General features: G+C 34.6%; 1 protein-coding gene across 1 annotated transcript; it reads left to right on the top strand.

Moving 5' to 3' along the window:
• The first annotated feature begins 1,832 nt into the window (after positions 1–1,832).
• LOC105439100 lies at positions 1,833–13,425 on the top strand. Its single transcript, XM_030993806.1, has 5 exons — positions 1,833–2,075; positions 2,599–2,759; positions 9,602–9,726; positions 10,382–10,442; positions 13,116–13,425. The coding sequence occupies exons 1-5, from the start codon at positions 1,833–1,835 to the stop codon at positions 13,423–13,425; spliced, it is 900 nt and encodes a 299-aa protein (XP_030849666.1).
• The last annotated feature ends 6,368 nt before the right edge of the window (positions 13,426–19,793 follow it).

Below are 19,793 nucleotides of genomic sequence, written 5' to 3' on the forward strand. Positions count from 1 at the left end.
AAATATGTCAAATTATGCATTGTCGCCTTTAATCGAATATTTAACTATGATGACGTCATCCAAATGAAAAATAAATGGCATAAATTTAATAGAGAATTATCTCAGCTACAACATATCCAAATCTGGGAGAAAATCGATCATCGATAAGTGAGATAATATCAATTAAACAAAGACAAAAATGACGTCATCAACAAAATACATTTGTTTGAGTTTAGATGCCAATATGATGACTTTGTTTCACTTTGTACGAGTCAGGGTGGTATGAAATCATATCTCCAACTCATGCTTTCTCCAACCATGATATAAAAATTGGGGGTCGATGGACTATCTGAAGAGCTATTTCGATTTTTAAAATGGCATGTTTTTGATCAAATTTGCATTATATTGCCCATAGCAGTACGCGCGGATTTTGAACTTTGACGCGCGCTCACGGCCTTATGAAAGGTCAAGGGTGACTGAAATTAATGTAAATTGTCATTTACGGTAAGAGGAATCTAAATCATGTAAAAAATTTGAATTCGACCTTTTCCGCGCGCCGTGAGCGCGCGCAACGCGCGCGGAGACACGTACGGACGGAATATTTTGAAATGCTTAGAATGACCTGATTCGTACTCTTCTTTAATAGTTAAGTGATTTTGAGCATTTTAAAATTTTGACGCGCGCGTACGTGCGCGTAATGACCTTTATGTGACCTTTGATGAAATGACTTGTTGACCCTTGACCTGAAGTATATGTGATATGAATATGAATGACCTTTGCTTATGCATCATGAAGATATGATGGATAATGGGATTTCACAAAATGGCGCCTGGATGACGTCACGATAATTTGATGACCTTGAAAATGTTCCTGTCACGTCTTATGACAATGACCTATGACTGTGCCGAAATTGAACGACTTTGACTAAACTGATCTTGAGTTATCCTCTGAACAAAAAAGGGGGGGAGAAATAAATAAAAATAAATAATAATAATAATAATAATAATAATAAATAAAGAAAGAAAATTCTGACGAAAACAATAGGTGGTCTGTTGATTACAGACCACCTAATAATAATAAATAAAGAAAGAAAATTCTGACGAAAACAATAGGTGGTCTGTTGATAACAGACCACCTAAAAAGGGGAAAAGAGAGATACACAAGAGTAAAACGTGAAATGAGGACAAAAACGCAAATTATCATTATATTAAGTTTCATAAGGCATTTTAAAAATAGATACATTATATTAATTATTAAGTTTTGGTCACCTATATAGCTCCTTCGCATATGTTGCTTCAGGATTTTGTAGCTTTCATGTTCTATTAAAGGATATCGCTGTAAAATAGCGTTGTTAAAGGTTCCAAAACAGAAGGAGAGAGAAAAATAATTAAAGATAATTAATCGTTGTTATACTCCCTATTATCTTAGATTATTCAGTCATTTTAAGGAATTGCCTTCCCCTCCTAGAATCTATAAAATAAAGCATGTACAATTGTATTCGAAAATGTTGTCTCTTTAAAATTGTCGACAAATTTCCTGAATGGGTTCCGTTAATGTTGCGCCCCATTTGTGGAAGTAACACCGTAATCGATGTTCGAAATATGAAATGCAACTTGTCGATTGAAGTGCTCCCTTTGTTCCTGTGAAGTTGCATATCATTTTTTAGGAGGGGGAGGGGCGCATATGCAGTGTTTGCCCCTGGCGCCGTAATCCTTAGATACTCTACTGTATAGGCCTACACCAAATGAAGCAAGTGTATATATTTGACTGTCTTCTAATATTTCAACATTTTATATTGTCTTCCTGAACTCTAATGTCATGTGTTTTTTAACATCTACATCGTTAAGTTATTCATGTACTTCAACCGACCACAGAGCTGCCCTGTTATTGACATTCAAGACTCTCAGGGGAAAACACCACTGCATCTGGCCGTAGAAGGTGGCTTTTCTCAAATTATTGAGGCCTTGACCAAAGCCAGAGCAGACTTGAACATCCAAGCCAATGACGGGAAAACCTGTCTGCATCTGGTTGTAACACTGTGGTGTGGTCCTGAAAATCCTGACAAAAAGGTCCAGACAACCAGTGGTTTTGAGCAGGTAATACATTATTCAAAACAGCTGTTCAAAACCGCTATATTAACTTAAAATGTAATCTTTAAAAATATTTGATTAAATAATGCTAAATGACATAATTCTTTTCCCGTTCCCCCGTTTCAATGTATACAGTTACATCATTTTTCTATTTCTTTTTTGCGAACTCATTAAATTTCTTTTCGTTAAGTATTACGTCTATTATGAGACAATCACATCTCACAATTGAAACAGAAATAAATCAAATTAAAGCTTCATTGAATAGTTCATGTTTTGTTTAAAATAGATATTTGATTCATTTTCAACTTATATTAACGAATAATCACTCAACAATTTGCTAAACATACGCTTACACAGAGAAAAAAGGGCACAAGCATCCAAATAAGAAAAAGTAAAACAAAAATAAACAGGATTAGTATAATACATTTAGGGTACTTACAATAAATAATGTAACTGTGCAAAACTGCGTGTAAATGATCAGGCATCTGTGGTTAATCTGGACAATCATATTACGTTTTGGTACGTTTAGGTTTCATCAGGATTACCTGACTACGAGCCGTGCACCGAGAACGAGAAGCTTCTTCTGTACCTCCTCGACAAGGGAGCCGATTGTACATTGTTTGATGCGAGTGGTAACACACCGATACACTACACAAACACACACAGACTCTGGCAGCTCGTTGTGTCAAGGTAATTACTTAAAGGTGTACCTTTTACTTGAACAAAATGTGATAGCTACAATAACTAAAATGAACCTCGAACCATCAGCCCCCCCCCCCCCCACAAAAAAAAAGGTTCGGTTTTGGGAAGAGGAGAACAATAATTTGTAAGCGTTGTAATTGTGTTATGCAAGTGTGGAAGAACATCAGATAACAAATGTTCCGTGAAAGGCGTGGCTCTTCAAATACCTTAATATTCTAACTATGGCATGTAACATCGGGACGGATTTTATACCACATGTTCGTGTAATCCTATATATATATCTTTCTGTTCCATGGTTGTATTTTTACTAAGACTGTGCCAAATTTCACATGATTTTGATGATTCAAGAACCTTGCAATACAGACCAATATTTATAATTATCAACCTATTCTGATCGATTCCACAACGTTTCTTTCACAATGCAATCGCATGACCAGAACTCAAATTTATCTTTAAGTTTGAATAAACTTGTAGTAAATATCCACAACATATACACGCTTCTTAAATTTTACATTCAATTGAAATATTTATCATGATTCACATTTTATTGTATTCTTCTCTCTCTCTTCTAAATAGGATACCGGAAGAAGAGCGCAACGATCAATTGGATAGTAATTTCTTTTTATCTAAAATTCTCAAAAATTAATTTCAATTCGTAATCAGTCCGTTTTAGCGATATAACCATGACCCGTTAAAAAGAAAAACGTTTGAGGGGTTCTTGGCATGAAATAATTCGTGAATGTGAACAACACACTCATTTTTCAAAAATTTCAAATTAATAATTGTGAAAATGTATTTCTTGCTCATAAATTTCGGGTTAAAATAGTTCTGTAGGGGTGTCTTATTTTAAAGAGTAGTGACAAATTGTGCGTTGGTCTAGCGGCCCGATTACTTGGTCAGCTCTCTGTCTTTGCCTACAAAACTGGCTGAGGCGACACCGGCTCGAAACTGAGGCCCGTCTTTCGGATGGTGACGTTTAAGATCGGTTCCCATAAGTAAATAATCATTTATGATGTGTACACGTCTTTAAAAGCCTAATTAAACACACGCACGCACATATTCCGGTGTATTTTGACTTGTGAGTATTAGGTGTGTGTAATCTGTATAGTTGTTAAGAAAGACATATGCAATCAGATCAGAAAGGTCGAGTTTCAAATCCCGACCAGGCACTAACGTCTTTTGGATATACGTAAATTTGTATTGTTCAAATCTCAACCCATGAATTATTGGCTACCCGGTATGATTGAGCACTAGTTACTTTGGCAGCTCAGCTAAAATTTACTAATTGGCAACTACCATGATATGTAATGAACTCATGTAAAATAATATAAATTTTTAAAAAAATATCGTAATTTAATTGCAGAATTGGATGTTGAATCAAAAAGGATAAATAGAACTGTACAAACAGTTATTGGTCCGGAGGGGGGCGAGATGCATCTCGGCAAGTTTGACGTCCACTTAATTGTACCAGAAGGTGCACTTGACAAAGACCAATATATATCTCTGAGACTACTTGAGACTTTTCCAGTTCCAGGCATCCAAGGGAAAGAGATGATGGCAAGTTTTGGTGTAGAACTCAAACCTGATGGTTTAAAGTTTAGGCATCCTGTTCAAATAAAATTGCCTCATTGTGCCAGCATTGTCGACACTCCGGATGTTACAGTAGTACTTTACCATTTCCAAGGTATGTTCATTCTAGGGTCCTTCCAGTCAATGACTACCAGACTATTGTATGAAAGAGACAGAACAAGGAAAGAAATGTTATAGAATACTCATATGTGTTTTTTAAATATGCATATTGATTATTATATAATTGAAATAGTTCAACAATACACACTTTGTTGTCAATGTTGCAGAATCATAGTTTGAAAATACATTCAAAGACAATACATAATTGTGTTGGCAATGGTTGTTTAAACACTACGAATTGAATAATACAGAATATAGTTCAATATGGTTTGCACTCATTGAAAAGTAGAGTCAAGTTCTGGTCGTGTTATTACATCATCAAATAAACTGTTTGTGAGGAATTCGGAAAAGGTAGATGATCTGCTTTAGCAAACCACATTGTACTGTTTTTAACGAGTGTACATCGTATTTTGAAACCGTAAAAATAAGAGTACCCCAGGGATCTATTTAAAATCGTTTTTCAAACGCCCTCATATTTATAAGTCATAGCCAAATATTATCTGACATGTTTGGATCAAAATCTTATACCGCATATCTGCGTAGTGCTATTTCAGAGTGCGGTTTTCTAAAATAATGAATCAATTTCTCGGTGATTAGATGATTAAAGAACCTTAAAGTAAGCACCAATTCTTAGGTGTTACATGAACAGCTTGAGCATAACGAAGTCCCAGGTGGTCACTCCTCTTCTCCTCCGTCTACGTGAGGCTTTTCCTCACCGTCAGTGGAGCTATTCGAATTCACACGCAGTCCCATATTATGTCAAAATATATTTTAAAACTGAACTGAAGTCTAACCTGTTACTGATGTATTCAAGAGCACACACACCGTTTTGTTATACTCAAATAAAAAGTCCGCCATATGGATCGAGTTCAGAAGTGTTGTTTGATAAGGAGTTGAGATTTCTTCATAGGGTAATGTGTTATGTGGATGTGATCCGACCTTTAGCGGTGCGGAGGAGCCTTCAATAAGTAAGATTCAAACCATTTAAAAGTTGTGTCTCTGATATCATAACATTGCAACTTTCTAAATAAAAAGATGAAGAAAGTGAATCAAAGGCTTTAGAAAGGTCCATAAAAACACCAATAACATGCTTATTATTATTAACAATTTGGTATTATTTTAAACTGGATCTCAACTAAAACCATATCAGTAGAATGGTTGGTACGAAAACCATATTGACCATTAAATAAAACATTATTTTCTGCTAAATTTATATATAATATATTGATAAACTAATCTTTCAATTATCCTGGAGAGCCAGGCATGGCAAGACATATATGGGTCGATAGTCAGTAAAGTCCGACGGGTCATCTTTTCTAAACACAGGTATTACATTCGATTTTTTTACATTTACTGGGTAAATAGCCTGTTTTAACGATACATTATAAGCATAAAGGAAAGGTTCAACAATGGATGGCAACGTGTATTTCACGACATTTGGACTATTACCATCTATTCCACAGCGTGTGCCTTCTTTTAGATTCTTACACATATTCAATAGCTCTAGCACAATAACTGGTTTAAAAAATAGTGTGTGATCTAAGCGTTTAGGCATATAACAAGAAAAATCATTATCACACACCGAATGGTCTTCAGAATGTTAGAACTATAACATCCATACAAGGACTCATTCATTTTTTCAGCAATTTCTCGAGCTTCACTCAAAGCACTCCATTTATACATACACGTATTGGGTTTATTTACGGCAGGATATTTTTCTTCCGAAGACCTCATTGACAATTGACCTAGTTTTCTTCAAATTACTTTTGACTGATTCAAATCATGATAATACTTTCTCTTAGAACGTCGTAAAATATAATTAACATCATTGCGACACCTTTTATTTGTTATTTTTCTACTTTCACTAGGATTTTGTAAAATGTAATATATATAATTTTTTTTTCTTATTAACTTCAATATTTCCAAGGTGACCCATGGCTTTTGGGCCTTTTTCCCACTTCGTGCAATTAGTGAAGGAAAATATACATCATACCATTTGTTTATATTTAGGTTCTACTTCCACATTAACTGCATATGAAAAGAATTTAAAAGGTAACAAAGCATGTACATATAATCTATAGATTCAACAGTAAAAAAACGATTTAATGGCAAGTAATTAAATACAAATGATGCTAATAATAATCTTCAGTAATGAGAAGGAAACATTGAAAGCATTATGCTTGTAATTACGGTTCCCTTTCCATATTTCGTTTGTTACATAATATATAAAACAAAAAACAAAACAAAAGAAAAACAAAAACTGGTGTGTGGTGCAGCCATAATAGCCATAATAATACCGATGGTCTCTACCATGATGACCTTAAGCATTTTCATACTGAAGTAGAAGTTTGTGTTTCAAGTGATATATGAAAGTAATTAAACTGGGCAGCTGTTTGACCCTAAAAAGGCCGGGCTATTTGAGGTCTTGATACGATCGGGGGGGGGGGGGCATTATGCCCCCTCCTAAGATCTCGGCCGTGAAACGCCCGATCGCCGCGAAAATATGCACGCATGTCAAGTCAGGTGTATAGAATATTAAAAGTTTAAAGTCACCATTGATAAATGAGTTTGAACTCTTTTTTATGGGGATCATTCACAATGTTATCAAGGAATGATATAAATAGTAAAATATTGGATTTGGGCTGACAGTAAGTAACTATTACAAATATGTTTTGGGAGTGTTTTGCATACAATTTCGATACCCAGAACTTCAACACCGTCACACTTATCTTAAAAATGTATGAATTTGGTATTGCAGGTCATCTCGTATGATCACTACCATTATTATTGTTATGTTACTTTTGTTTTAACTTAAAGGAGGCAAACTCAAGACACAGGAGGTAACTGCAGGAAATTTGGCCGACATTCCTGCCTGCACTGTACAGGAAAAGGAGCTCAAATTACACATCGACGAGTTCTGCCTCTGGTTTCCTATCTTCAAATGTTTGATAGGAAAAACAATGAACTGCTTTCCTTACTCAAACGGAGCATCTGTTTGTTCAGCTAACCTGCGGTTATACTTGGCGGTTGATATTAAGGGTGTAGAAAAGGTAATTACTATGGACTTGTTAATGTTGTGAAGGTGTTATACAAAACGATGGATTGTTTGTTATTCAGAGTATAGTCCCTAGTCTTTGAGTGATGATGATTTAATATAGCGAAGACGATGATAATTACAATATTAATACACTGTTGATCTTTAAGGTGGAATATTTTGTTTACCCCAATAAAAGGAATGGCCGCCCCCATAAATACAAAAAAAAAACAAAGAAAATGCAATAAATTATCAATAATTCAGTGCATTTTCCCCCGGTCCCCAAAAGTTGAAAAATCCTCCATAGGGCAATGCATTATGGTTCAAGGTATGACCACACACATGATCAAAACCGTGTCGATGTGTTTATATAAAAGTACCCTTTTGTGAGGCATTAGTCCTCATTTCTGTCAGTTAAGACTTAAGGACGTAGGTCCCCTAGTTTATTAGCATATTAGTACACATATGCTTTAGCAGTCACGTAGTCTTAAACAAGAAGTCCACTATCCCTTTAATCATTTCAGATACAAATTATGTTTATATAGTTCAAAAGACTATTGTGACTACTGAATTTTAAATGCCTCTATGCAAAATTTCCAGAGGCTACTTGAAAAGGAAAAATTAACCTTAATATTAAGTGAAGAATGGGTCATTGAAAATTCGAGCAAATTCCGATTAAAATTAAGGAAGTTATTATTTTTTGAAGTTGTGATCAATCAAACACAAATTGGCAACTCTGTGACGTATTTTGCGAGCTCCCCTCCCATTTGGTCTCTGCTCACCAGTAATATTTACTATAATAACAGTAATATTTACTATACCACATTATTATGGAAACTCACACATTTTGACAACTTGATAATAACCCTGCTATTGATTTTCGTCGTTTGATAGAAAAACGGTATAAATACGGTATTTCAGTTGCTATTTATTTAGAAAATATCTTGCTTTTTCTAGGATCTTTCAACTTCTGCAAGGCTACAAGGTGCAGTACGTATTGGAGATTACAAGTCCTACTTTGTTCAAAGGAATAGTGGGGATGTGCATGTTGCTGTGATGAACAATAAGCGTGAAGAAGAAGCAGCTGAGGTAGGAACCCTTCGAACAAATCTTCTTTTGTATACTTTTTACAATAAGTTTGTGCGAAGTTTCATACGCTTCTGTATCTTATGAAAGAGCTAGGAGTTTTGTTGCGCACTCTCGCTATTCACGGGAAAAAGACAACATCGGTCATTTTCAGCGTGAAATCTGAACGAATATTAATGGCGATGGATTCTCGAGAGATGGATTTTGTGAGTGCGTGTGCGTGTATGCTGTGTGTGGGTGGGGGGTGGTAAAGCATAGAAAGGAGTCAAATTATTTCTTACCCCTATCCCACAGTCCCTTTTTTATAGACCCGGCGAGGCAATTGAAATAATGAAATAATGATTTGTTTTATCCTATTAGGAGGTAAACCCTGGACTCAACACGGAATAAAGATAAAGTATTGATTTTACTGCTAAATAATGATACTCCCTAACGGCTTAATATTGAAAAAATGTCTTGTCATGCCAGGCGACATCGCATGCTTTGAATGTAAGGGCGCATTTCCATTGACATGTAGGCCCTTTTACCATGGAGCGGCACTGTCTGAAGTCTTTTATACGCAAGATTTTTACTTGTGTACTTTTACTTTTTACTGTACAAGAACAAGATCACATTTTCAAGGAATTTTAACACATAAAAGCTTCTTTTGAAAGGCTTAAATATCTGCTATTGATAGGTTACTTTACAAATGTTCTAAACTTTGTAATCTTTGAATATTTTTCCAGCCATGCCACCATAATTGAATAAATGTAAAATGTGTCTTCTGCAAAGGAGATGTTTGTTTTAATTTTTTATTTACATTGGATGTTGTTGACTATTAATTGACCACCTACCGTGATGTATTGAAGGGAAAGAACTGAAAAGTAATTTATTTACTATATCATTGTTAAATCTTTGATCCAATTATTTATGTTCGTTTAGATTCACCTTGCATTTTGTATTTGTTCATACCATTATCTCGCAAATAACATTTTTACGAAAGCATAATTTGATTTGTTTTAATGATGTAAAAGTCAATCAGTATCGAGGAAATTCGATCCAGCAAACCGGCTCACGTTGACTTCGGAGAGCTTAAGACCGCACACTATGAAAGCCTCATCATGAGAGTCTTCCAGGTAACAGAAACAAGAATTGTGTGCAAGAATCGTAAGTACATTTTAGGGTTTTTCCCCTTTAATTCCTGTAGCACCAGGCCAAAACGCAAATTTATAACAAATTAAGAAAATGTCATTAAGAATATAATATGAGTACATCATATTAATTTAATCATTCATTGAATATTTTCGTGAGCAAAATTGTTTTCTCTTCATTATTCTAAAGTCATCTTATCTTAATTTGTTGTTTAAAATACAATTATCTTAATTCTTTTCGCAAAGCGATTGCGACAATATTTGATTTATTGTTGACAAATAAAGTTTGAGTCATTTCAGAACGTCAGTTAACAAGAAAGATTGATCAAACAAGAACTATGTTTGTGGAATGCTATTTTTGTGATCAATCAGACGTTTACTACAGCTTTCCTAAAGCAGAAACTACACAATGATACAATATTTACATCAAGGATCACTGCCTGTGAATGTCCTCAACATCGTTTCACAAGAATGCGTCTATGAAATTATTTTTTTGTCGCAAAGTTGGTTTCATTTTTACCAACGGAAAAAACGCCCATCTACTGGCATCACATTAAGATTTGTCCGGTATTATTTCATAGTACCCTATATATGTATATATATATATATATATATATATATAATTACAATTGTCTTATTTCTGTGTGTTCTCTTATCAATCTGTCATGTAGCACTTAAGAAGAAACCTGCGACAGAGGCGGCAGAAGGCCTAGACAACCTTGATGTTGAAAGGTGAGTAAATGCGGCTCGTTTGCGGCTCTCTGGCTGTGCACGCCTAAAGGACGCACACAAATGCAGTTGATCAAAATGTAGTTATCAATACTTATTTAGATAGTTATTATGGAGTTACTATGGAGTAAGTACATGCACTGATTGAACAATTATATGCAAACAAACATCGACAACCACAACGTGGTAATAATGAACCAAAAGTAATAATGAACATGTGTTGGTCATCTAAATAATTATGAGATCGAATAGTTATGAACAATATATCTAACGTAGCACACTGGAAACCTCCTCCTTACCAGGGTCAGCAAACGAAATATAAAGTAACTAAAATCATAGCCATCAACCTCTGTCAACCAGACAGAGGATCAATAAACCCTTGGATTTTAAAATAAATATTTCCCGATATTAGCATTTTCTCAAATAATAGGCTTGCCTTGGCAATTACAATAACGTCATGTGCGGTCACTGAATTGCATAATGGCAAAATGTCCGTTCCGCAGCGTTGTGTCCCAGGGAGGCCCACTCTCCCCGATTGTCTTCTTGCTAGTCCTTAAAGGGCAAGTCCACTCCAAAATAATCTTTTTTCAATAGAAGCAGAAAAATCAGATAGATCAGTAAAAAAAAAATTGAGCAAAATCGGATAACTAATAAGAAAATATGATTTTTCGAGGACATGAACAACTTTGAAAATCACAAGACAAATTGGCAACTCACTCAGAGTCTGTGACGTCATTGCCTCACTATCCACTAATTGATTCTTAATATTGATACATTTCCTATTTCCCCCCTAAGACTATTATTGGTTCAAACCAGCATCCAAGTTAGATCGATAGTAATATGTTTTTTCATTGGATGCACTGATACAGAGTAGTTTTTTTCAGTTAAACTTTTCATATAAAAATCAATAAGTATGAATATAAAATATTTAGACAAAAGTATCAATTTGTCATAGTTTATAACAGATTTTGTAAAATCTCGTGCACGCAAGATGATACAAATCATATAACCTGGGCAAAGACATAGAGAAATCAAGTTTTGGGCGATAAAAAGAGAAATTAATTGGATTGACATATTTAAAGCAATTTGTAAATAGTGAGGACATGACGTCGCAAACTGATAACCACATTGGCAATTTGTGTATAGATTTCCATTGTTATGGTTATACATATTTTTTCAAAAAATCCGTTTGTTGCTACGGCAGTCAGCCAGTGAAAAATAATTTGTTTAATAGAATTATGGAAATGCAAGCACTACTTTAAAACAAACAGAACTTTGTTATTCCTAGTTCATTTTCCTGACTGAGGTGTCATAGGAAAAGGCAGATACTCAACTTTCTGGAAGTGTGATTTTCTCTTTGAAATTCAGTTACCGTCCGCCAAGTTACTTTTTGGTTTCCTCTCTTCAAACTGATGTTTATCACTCATGCATGAAGTGAAGAGTTTCATTCCAAAAGGAGCTAAATCCACTTTGGGTACTTCTGAGTAAATCGCCTTTTTTATTTTTCCTCTTTCCCTTTAGCCATGTACCTTAATATTGCTATATATGTTAAAGATGTCACCCTGGACCAATAATATATGATAAGGAAAAATCTACCAGTTTTTCCTGATTTTTACTAAATTTTTAGATTTTTTTTCTCGTGGATTTAGCTCCTTTTGGATTGAAACATAATACTGTACCTGAAATTTTTCATATTTTCTCAATAAAGTCACTGAAATTTATTCAAATTTAGTAGCAAACCTTTCATTTTAAATAATGAAAGAGAAATCACAAATAAAAAAAACCTTTTGAAAAGAAAGTTAATAACATAACACAATTTTATTCCAAAAGGAGCTAAATCCGTTTCTTTCCAAAAGGAGCTAAATCCATCTTTCATTCCAAAAGGAGTTAAATCCACAAAATCTAAACTATTAGTACAAATCAGAAATAACTGATTTTTTTTTTTATCACATATTATTGGTCTAGGGCAACACCTTTAACATATATAACAACATGAGGGTACCTGGCTAAAAGGAAATTGTAGAAATACAAAATATGATTTACTCAGAAGTACCTATAGTGGATTAAGCTCCTTTTGGAATGAAACCGATTTGGATTTAGCTCCTTTTGGAATGAAACATGATATTTTACATACATTTTTTCATACTTTCTAATGAAATTTTCGACTGTAATATAGTGCATTTTGTCCCCATGTAGGAAATCATTATTTTAAGACAGATAACTCAATTTTGATAAAATATGGCTTTAGCTCCTTTTGGAATCAAGCTCTTCAAATATGCATTATATGAGTAGTATCAAATCAAAGAGGAGGATCTAAGCTTTACAAATATGTGTCATTTATCAATAATAATTGTGATTAAGTTATGATAAAACATCGATAATTCTCGGTTTCGTTTTTTTCTGGGACGCACTGTATAATGTATGTCATGTACAGGGCACAGGTTGTAAATACTCTTCTGAACTGAAATATGGGAGCTCAGATTTGTATAACCAAATAATTATTTTGGGGTAAAATGCAGGATTTGCAAGATGGCATCATATGCCAATAGTGTTTATGCATTTTCAGTGCCATTTCCAAGCCAAGATTAGGAAGGGGAAATCACCGACAACATAAAGTAACTAGAATTTCATTAGTCATCCCATTGGTCTATTCTGAATGATTTATTTATTTTGCAGATCTGTGCAGAAAGTAACGGACGATCAACTCATCGAAGTCTCAAAGAAAATCACCCACGCTAAATACTTCGAGTTGAGCGTCAGGTTGGGATGCTCTTTGACTTCCTCAGATAATATACTAGACAAGCACCATCAAGACTGTGAGAGAGCACTTCTGGAAGTTCTCAACGCCTGGAATCAGCGAACAACATGTAATCACCGAGACGAGCTTATAAAGGCGCTAATAAAAGTAGAAGCTGCAGGACTGATTACTGAAATATTTCCCGACTACGTACACGACCATGAACCAGCTGTGGCGAAGGATGATTAGATGCATGAAGTAAGGCGATGTGAATAACAAAACAATTAATGCCAATTTGAAAAGGATAATCACTACAGTAGTTACTATCCTTTTCAAATTTGCATGAATCGTTTTGCTATTTTACATCGTCTTACTTAACTGTAAATTAACGTAAGATCGTATTACTATAGAGTCTGCATGTTCTATTATCATCACAAGTTAACCCTCTCTACCCCCCCTCCCTCTCTCTCTCTCTCTCTCTCTCTCGTTCTCTCTCTCTCTCTCTTTCTTTCTCTTTTTTTCTCTCTCTCTTTCCCTCTCTTGCTCATTCTATCTCTCCATATATATACAAACAAACACACATGCACACTTTTTTTTTTTTTTTATTATTTTTTTTAACAATTTTGTTTTATTTCTCCAGATGTGTAATACAAACCATGACATACAATTGAATAAAATAAACGTGTTCACTATTGATGCTTTTACATAAACATAATTAAACACAAACTTATTTGCAGTATAATATAACTTAGCAACAAAGTAAACGTATAAGTACCTAAACATAATATGTCAATTGTAAATGTTATTTACTTATATATTACAAAAAAAAAACAAATCTGGAGGTAATTTTACTGAAACAATCCTGCCCCCTCCCTGCCCCCTCCATCACACAGACATACTCACCCTCTATCACACAAACATACTCACCCACTCACACACATACTCACCCACCCCCACCCACCCCCCCCCCCCCCACACACACACACAGTACTCACTCAGTGGATGTCTGCCAACATTCTCAACTTAAGAAAAATATACTAAATAAATTATAACACACATACGCACGCACGCATATACACACACGCACGAACATATATATATATATATATAATGTATATTAATGGTTTGAATATTTCAAACGTTATGTTATGCATCTCGCTCAGTTCATGTTACACTACAAACACAGTAACTTGCAGAATAATTGTAATGATTGTTTTTAATGTGAATAACGCCTCCATCCATTCGACATATGCTACAGGAAGTGAAAGCAATTTATATTTATCTCTATGTCAGACTTTTGTTGTGTTTTTGTTGAGAAGACACAATCCCATTTAGTTGTCATATTTTATGGAACCGTCTCCCGCCTAGACAGTGTAAAACAAAAACCGTTCTTCAGTGTTTTCATTTAAGGCCAAGTTAAGAATATCTTTCATAAACAATCTATTTTATTTTGTATATACACATGCATTTGTTATTGTTCTCCTGCCGGAGCTCTTTGGAAGCGCATAGAGATGTTATTTCATAACGTATTTCTCAATGTTGAAAACGATTCCCTTTTAGCAAACAATACTGTCGATCACAAGATCCGCGGTTCGAGTCCCGCCGCGGCACTAATGTCCTTTGGCAAGACATTGATCTGCATTTGCCACACTCAACCTTGGCTGCCGGAGCTAAGGCTATGGTAATCATTTCCAACCCTCTTTGGAAGAGCATAAAGACGTTATTTCATAACGTATTAGGCGCTGTCCAAGGACTGAATAGTACTATTATTGTTATATGTTATAATTCATTTTTATTTAGCTTTGTTCGTAGATATTTTCCACGGTTTATATATATGTATATATTTTTAAATTTCTGCGTACCGCTTTCCCCAATTGCTTTTGTTGTTTAAATACGTTAACATGAACTTAGTGTTATCATTCCTCTTATATAATGCATGTACTTCAGTGCAAATGTAAATATACGTTTTTATACAGAGTTGATGTGATTTGCATTCATGAAATGTATTTGTATACATTTATATATTACCATAACACTCGGTTTTATATAAAGGGGAATCATGACTGTTGAAATTATCCCTTTTTGTCATCCCTTGGATTAAAAATGAAGATGATGGTGTTTTCGATAAGCTTTTATACAAGATGTGTTAGCTGCTTCAAAAGAGTTTTGGGAATATTTACATTTAGCTCTTACATACAATATTGACATTTATATTAAAAATGCTTTCTTATTCATAAATTCATATCGAAAGGAAAGCCGTTACGAACCATTTGCATTCTTGTTATTAAAGCCTTTCCAGTATAATTAGAGGTTCCAAGCATTTAATTACACCATATTATCATGACCTCATAACCCGACTTGAAATATCGTTACAAAATTAAGAAACTTCTTTGTTCTGTTTCGTGACAATTTTAAAACATCACCATTGTCTTCATATATTCATTTCCATACTCTAACCGCAGAACTCTAAATATTCTCCATTCTCTTTCTCTTTCTCTCTCTTTCTCTCTCTCTCTCTCTCTCTCTCTTTCTATTTGTATATATATATATATATATGTGTGTGTGTGTGTGTACTATACATACAAGACGACGGAGTTTTAAAGGTGAAATTCAAAGAAAATCACAAATATGTCAACTAATGTAGTACTAGAAACTTGTAAGCTAACATATGGCCATCGTACAAGTTTTAGGTCAACTACATACCGGGTGATTTATAAAAATACAAATGCAACCACCTCCATAGCAGCTGGGATATACGAGAGATTCGCCTTGAAAAATAACGATGTTTTAATGACGTCACTTTATGGACCCATACTGCCCAAGCAGACGACATCCCATAAAGAATTAACATAATTGCAAAGCTATTATTTGTCAAATTTTAATGGGTTTAGTGGATATAAATGAAATGACATGTCAAACCATTCAAAAGGGGATATGACCCGATTCTGAAAACTAAAATATTTTGCTTGTAAATACACATGATAAGGGTTAATTAACAAACAAAGAAACCAGACTTTCCAATTGAAAACCCCTCGGAATGATACTAAGGACGGCATTTGTTCCCTCTTGGAACGCCGAACATACCGCGGTGTGTGCAGCTGAATATACAATGGCGTCTTATGTTGTTAACAAGCGACAGATTCCTTCATTTTTGTATCGCTGCATTTGTCATCAAAATAAAACCATGCGTGGGGTTTACAGTGAGGCAATAGATTATACATTTAGCCTGACGGTAGTGAAGTAAGAGAAAGAACTCAAGAGGAGATGAAAACACAGGCACTGGAAATGTGTGAGATGTCATGGGACATCGTCTGCTTGTGCAAATCATGTCCATAGTGTGATCTCACATATCTCAGTAGTGTTTGGAGAGCTCTGCAGATGCTATGCGGGGCTGTATTTAAGCGTTTTGTAATTTATAATAATCATTACTTTGAATGTTTCCAAGAATTACATTTTGATAACCTTGTCGAATCAAAGTTTCAACTTTGCAATAATGAACATAAAACTAGTTATTAAATGCAATGAATATCTACTTTAATAACGACAATGCATTATTTAAATTATCTTTGAATTTAATTTGTAAAAATGTATAAAGTAAGGGATTTATTTAAAGGAGACATAAGCTTCTCTAAGACCTTTGAGATGTTGTAACAATGAGAAAAAAAAACGAAACAATTATATAATGCTCTGTCTTTGTTACAATAGTTTGTATTTCACGTTTACTTAACGATTTATTATCTACGCCGGTGAGTATGGTGGAAACATTTGCTGATTTACATTGCGAATACATATAAATTAGTCATGATGTAAATATGTAAATAGTTATCCTTATTTCAACTTTGCATTTTAATACGCAGACACGGAAACTTATTTTTACATTATGCACACAATACTGTTTATAGCATTCTGTTATTTTTTACTGACAGTGTCAACATTAACATAAATTGGATTACTTTACTTTACTTTACTTTACAACCAAGTTCTAATCTATGAAATGAAAAAGCATTACATTTTGTCAAAATTGAACTGAACTGTATTTATACAAATTATTTGTTTTGTTTTCGAATGAATAAATAACTATGAAGAAAAATATATATATTGTTTGTGTGTTTGCAATCGTTCTAAATGGGGTTATTGTCCTCTGGGTAATTGGTCGCTTGGGCAATAGTCCTGGTTTGATTGTTATGTGCGTCATTGCCCTAAGGGGGCAGTTGTAAACAGGGGCTATCGGTCCTGACTTAAAGGGTAAATTACCAGAAGCGGGTTATTGTCCTAGTGGGTAATTGTCCTCAGGTGGTCATTTTACTACGGGCTTACCTTTGCTAGGGTGTAACAAAATGACATCACTTACCGAAATGGAGTTACCTCTGTAGTAAGAGAAAGAAAGGAAATATTGCGTGTTTAGCTTTTGATTTTATGACATGATTGTATTATTTCAAATCAGTACAGCCTGTAATGTCACAATATTGAATCCCGTGAGATAATTGTGCCAAAATTGATTTTTTTTGTGGCTAACTTTGTCAATTTGGGGGTGCTGAATCCAAAAAACTTTGGTACCATTTTTTTCGACCACGTCTTAGGCGGCCATTTTGAATTTCAAAATGGCCACCATAAAAAATGCATTTTTTACCATTATTTCGTATTATAGACATTGGAGAAGGTGCAAATGTGGGCTAAAATGTATGCTTATGATGTCTGATATATCAATACACATTTTTATAAAATTTTGCTTTATTTCGATTGGCCGCCATCTTGAAATTCAAAATGGCCGCCATTGCTAATCCTATTTTATCTCATGTCTCAAGTTATAAGCACCTGGAAAGGTTTGTACCGTAACAGTATCATAATATTGATGCTATGTGTGTTTTCAAACAAAACACAAGCTCCCAGTAACTGACCATTCGAATTGGCCACCATTTTGAAATTCAAAATGGCCGCCATGGAATAACATTTGCTATATTAATTCATTTGAAAGTACCTTAGAATCATCCATTTTGAGAGATCATCTGTATTTAAAGCTTGCAAGACCTAGCTGGTACATAGAATACCGGCTGTCATCTTGATCATCGTATATATGCCTAAACGCATCACCCCCCCCCCCTTCTTCCACCCGGGGGGGGGGGCTTAATTATAACATATAACAGTTACTGAATGTGGTGTTAAAGAAAAACTAGAAAAATAAATGCCTTGGACTGGACGTATTAAAACTTCAGTGTGCAAATACAGGCCTGTTATTCCAGAGATAAGACATGATGAGACACGCATCACATCAGAATGCAGTATCACGTGTCTATGCAGATTGCCAGCATACATCTTTGATATGACATGTGCTCCCCATGTGCTCTCACCCACGTGGATGTATGTGTATAGATACACTATGTAAGTCTGTGTCCCATACAGATTACACACAACTGACCGATTTTTTTACTGTCCCACTAAACCTATTTACTTGTGTAAAGACTCAAGACCTCTACAATGTTCTTCTATGCATTCTGATTTTGTCAGAGCAGCTGTCACCATACCACATGATTTGAGAGGTAGGCCTTTTAAACTTTTAAATTTGCCTACAATGTACATTTACCTTTGTTGATAAACAGATGTCAGTTGCTGTTGTTTTATAAGAATGTTTAAATAGACATTTGAATATGTGTTATGTGAAGTATTCTCTTTGCTCAAAGTCAATGATGTTACCATCTTGCACATACGTACTGTACAGTAGCTATTTGTATCTGTGTTATTTCCTATGAGTGCTGGGTGTTGAACAGTTTATCAAAGTTATTATAATTAACCCAAAATGATCGGAATAGGCTCCAAGGGAAGCAAATTTATCAATGATGTATTTGTGATCCCTACAATAACAGTGTTTATCAATATGGTATCTAGGGGGAAATTTTTATGCCAACATGGACATCTTAATTCACTACAAACTAGTAACAGATTAGTGAATCTGTAACCAATTGATGCATAATCTTTGCTGTTTTTCCCCTTCACTCCCTTCAGGGTCTGATTCAGATCTTAAATGATGAAAGAGTGGATATGAGGAAACAAAACTGTCACATGTGTGTCAATTTCCAGGTTAGCCAAGAGAGAACATAAATGATTTATTATTTTTTTATCTTTTCAATACAAAAGTGAGTGATGCATTAATGAATGAATCAAAAATATATTGAAATCTTACTGAAATTAGATTTTGTGAATAAACGTCAACAATACATTACAAACGATTTACACTCCACCTTTATGCTGTAATTGTTATGACTTCATTAATTTGCTCGAAATGAAAGAAAATCTAAAGCTCATTCAGTCATCCGGTCTCTTTCCAGGACTGAACGAGCAGACAAGATGGAGACCTCCTGTCGAAGTTCAAATAAGTGTATCGTATGTTTGCAAGCTGATGAATCAACGCAAATGAACTTGACACCATCCAAATCATCCCTAAAAAAACTCAAAGACTTTGCAAAAAAACGCTCTTCTTTGGGGGAAACTACGATTTCTCCTGTTTGGGAAAGGATAGTAAGTCTTACAGATGAACAATATTTTCAGTCTGTTTTTCATTGGGCATGCTACAAACAGATTGTAAATAATGCGAAGTTGAAAAGGGCAGAGAAAAGGGTTCT

Source organism: Strongylocentrotus purpuratus, unplaced genomic scaffold (assembly GCF_000002235.5).
Source record: "Strongylocentrotus purpuratus isolate Spur 01 unplaced genomic scaffold, Spur_5.0 spur5_scaffold_20, whole genome shotgun sequence".
NCBI classification, from domain to species: domain Eukaryota; kingdom Metazoa; phylum Echinodermata; class Echinoidea; order Camarodonta; family Strongylocentrotidae; genus Strongylocentrotus; species Strongylocentrotus purpuratus.